This window comes from Piliocolobus tephrosceles, chromosome 7, assembly GCF_002776525.5.
Source record: "Piliocolobus tephrosceles isolate RC106 chromosome 7, ASM277652v3, whole genome shotgun sequence".
Lineage (NCBI taxonomy): Eukaryota > Metazoa > Chordata > Mammalia > Primates > Cercopithecidae > Piliocolobus > Piliocolobus tephrosceles.
In genome coordinates this window covers 145,859,207-145,862,625 of record NC_045440.1, presented here as the reverse complement: position 1 = coordinate 145,862,625, position 3,419 = coordinate 145,859,207, and the positions used below count along the sequence as shown (strand labels likewise).

Here is a 3,419-nt window from a genome sequence, read left to right as displayed (position 1 = left end):
GGAGGAGGAGGAGGCCGAGGACGAGGAGAAGGAGGAGGAGAGAGGCGAGAGCTGCTTCCCCCCACCCGGCTGCCGGCGCTCCCCAATCTCTCGCTCTCTGAAACTGGATCCCGAATCGGGAGCCAGAGACTGCATTACGGATTACATCAGGCTTTATAGAGCTTCCAGATCACACATTAGAGGGGGAGCGCGAGCGGGGGGCGGGGGCGTGGGGGGAGGGGAGCGAGATAAGGGGGGGCGGATAAAATGCACACACGCGCGCACACCTAGGAGAGCCCGGTGCCTGCCCCGCGCAGCAGAGAAGCCAAGAGTTGGGTCCCTGCTTTCGGCCTTCTCCAGGAGCAGGGGAGTGGCCCCACTGGCTGGCTGGATGATGGATGGTGGACGGCAGGACGGACACACAGATGAATGGAGGGAAGGAAGTGAGGGGTTGTGCCTAGGCAATGCAGGTGCGTGGGTGGATAGACGGTGGACGGATGGATGAGGTAGGTGGGTGTAGATGGAAGTGGGGTGGACGGACGGATGGACAGATGACTGGAGAGCTGGCGGGAGGACGGTGGGGTAGAAGGATGGAGGGAAGAGATGGGTGAGGATGGACGGGATAGGTGGGTAAATGAATGGGCGGCACCCAATGGAGGGCTGCTTGGCTGAAGGCTGTGCAGGTGCAAGGACCAGGCATGGATGGGGGTGAGAGCGGGCTGAATGGGGGATGGGCAGGAGAGAGATTGGAGGCATAGACTTCTGACCCCATCCAAGAGGGTCAGAGGGAGGGGGCTGGGCGGGGACGGGGCAGGGCCAGTTGAACTGCTCAGGGCGGGGCTTGTCCAGTTCTTCCTCATGGACCCTGTGCTGAGAGATGCTGAGGGGAGTACCTGGGGAAAGAGTCAGGAGGTGGATTTGAAGGTGAGGTCGAGTCCACCACTGACCCTGGGTGGCTGTCCCCAGGCACTTCCTCCCATTGTCACCATCTCACCATCCATCCTCCTCTGACTAGGTGACATGGGGGACCTCCGAGCCCCATATTCAGGTTTGGTTCTTCATCAGCGGATGGAGACGGCCCCTTCGGCTGCCTTGGATCATCCACGGCCCCTCTTCTGCTTCCAGGAGTGCTGGCCAGGTACCCACAGAGAGCCTTCCCAGAAGGAAGCCAGGAGAAGTGACTGCGGGATCCTGCTCCACCAAGACGCTTCTGCCTCGACCCGTTTCTCCCAGCTCTCCACGTGTGGTCCACTCTGAGCACAAGTCCTCCTGTGTGGGTGTCCAGCAGTCTGCACACTGAACCATCTCAGCAGGTCACTGTCGGCCTGGCTGCTTCTGTCAGCCCATTAGCCAGAGTCTCCATTGCTCCATTGGGTACCACCACTGCCACCACCAACACGAATTCACAAGGACTGCCACCCCCCTACCTGAATGTCAGCACCCACCCCGCCCTGGCCTCCCGTGGCCTCAACGGCAGTCACCACCGTCACAACACAGGTCACCAGGGAAGGAGGGAACTCAAGCCCACTGAGCCCCGGGCATGGCGCACTGCTCGCCGGACACAGTTGTGTCCATATCAGTTCCCTCCGCAAGGCCGATCTGTGGCCAAGGCTCCTAGGGGTGTCCAGAGGGACTGGCCAGGAGGGGCCCAGAGACACAGGCCACAGGGCAGCCAGGAAAGGGGGTGGGGGCAGTCTGCTTCCCGGTCCAACCTCTTGGCCAGTGTCACACCTCCTTCCTCCTGGGGAAAAGGCCTTCTTCTCCAAGGCTTTGACAGGATTGTTGACAAAAGGGCAGGGTGCTGGGGTTGCCTCTGAGGATCCCCTGCCTAGCCTCACCCCCTCCTCCCAGTCCCGGTGGCGATGCCCTGCCTCCTCTCCTCGCTGCACCAGCAGTCATGGCCACCAGGGGGCGGCTGATGTCAGGCCAGGAGGCCAGCAGCTCTGAGTCAGGACTCAGCCTCCCTCCTTGGAGCGCCCAGGGGGTGGCAGCGATCCCGGTGCCTACGCTGGGGAATCCAGCCCTAGGTTCTCAGGGCGATGCTGGGGCCCTCTCCAATGCAGCCATCCAGGGCGAGGCAGTCTCCCTTCTGGGCCCAGCTTCTCAGCAGGGCCTTTCCTCTCCCTGCACCGGGCCTTCTCTGCTTCCCTCCTCAACTCACCACTTATAGAAAATCATCCTCTTACCCCAGCTCCTGATCCAGGACTCAGAGGGTTCCACCTCCCATCCCCCGGCCCAGTCCTCAGCCCCTCCCCAGGGAGGGAGAAGGTCAGGCATAAGGAGTTCTGCCCACTGAGACCCAGCTCCCAGCAGAGCACCCTGAAGCAGTCTCGCTCACCCCACTTCAGCCGCGTCTCCCTGTTGGCACGCGTGTGTCTGAATGGCTTTGAAGGTGTCTTCTAGCCCAGACACTCCGGGTTTCTAGAACCCTAAACCGGCAACTGACTTTCAGGAGGCTTGCCTCAGTGTACACCCTGAACTCTGCTCCCCTCACCTGCTCACCCGACCCCCCAACTGCACCGTCTCACGCCCAGATCATCTTCCTTTCAGGGTCCTGTCCACAGCCTGAAGAACCCAGGGTGGGCCCAGCACCGGGAGGCTGGAATTGATGGTCCCTGCTGGGGACCACACCCAGCTGGACACCCGGCCCTAGAACCTCCTGGCGAAGCCCAGAGGGAGTGGGACCTGTGGCATCTTCTCAGTGTTCTCCATAGCCACAAAATGATCCCTGGCCACAGCCAGACACTCAGCTGTGACCCTGCCCCCGACATTGGAATCACTGACCACGGATCTTGGCCACACGCTGAACCCTGATCCTGGTCGTACACTGAGCTCTGGCCACATGCCGAATCCTGATGCTGGTCACACACTGAGCTTGGTCACACACTGAACCCTGATTCTGGTCACACACTGAGCTCTGGCCACACGCGAGCTTCCATCCTGATGCAGACTGAACCCTGATCCCATGGCTGCTTTACACATCCAGAGCTTTGGTCCCAAGACTAAGTGTAGACTCTAAGGCGTCCCTGATTGATGGGAAACAGAAAGGGGGACATGAGGCCTCAGAGGGGGGCAGCAGGAAGTGTGCCTCAAAGTCCTGTATTTCTAGCCATTTCCACATAGGACTGTCCCATCCTCAGGGAGGGGAGTGTTTGTTTGAGGCCATAGGGGAGCCAGGGCAGTCTACAACCCAGCTCCCTGACTCCCGTTTCATGGTCCCCCAGAGCTGTCTGCAGCAACCCCCAGGGCAGAATGAGGGCTCTTTGTGTCATTGAGTGCTTCTCAGGGCTGAGGTCGCATGGGAGCGCAGGAGGAAGGGGACCTCTGGTCCTCTCGAGGTACTCAGTGAACTTTGTCAGCCAGAGATTGAAGGCCCTCTGTGTGGGGGTGACCAGCCTGGTGAGTACTTAGCCGATTCACACGCAGAGTCGTTAACTGTG

General features: G+C 60.6%; 1 protein-coding gene across 1 annotated transcript in view; it reads right to left on the bottom strand.

Moving 5' to 3' along the window:
* Positions 1-135, bottom strand: part of LOC111553376 (adhesion G protein-coupled receptor B1) — a 61,892-nt gene extending 61,757 nt beyond the window's left edge. Inside the window, exon 1 of the mRNA XM_026454560.1 lies at positions 66-135. Coding sequence (XP_026310345.1) covers positions 66-135 — 70 coding nt within the window. The remainder of the gene's footprint in view (positions 1-65) is intronic.
* Positions 136-3,419: the final 3,284 nt, after the last annotated feature.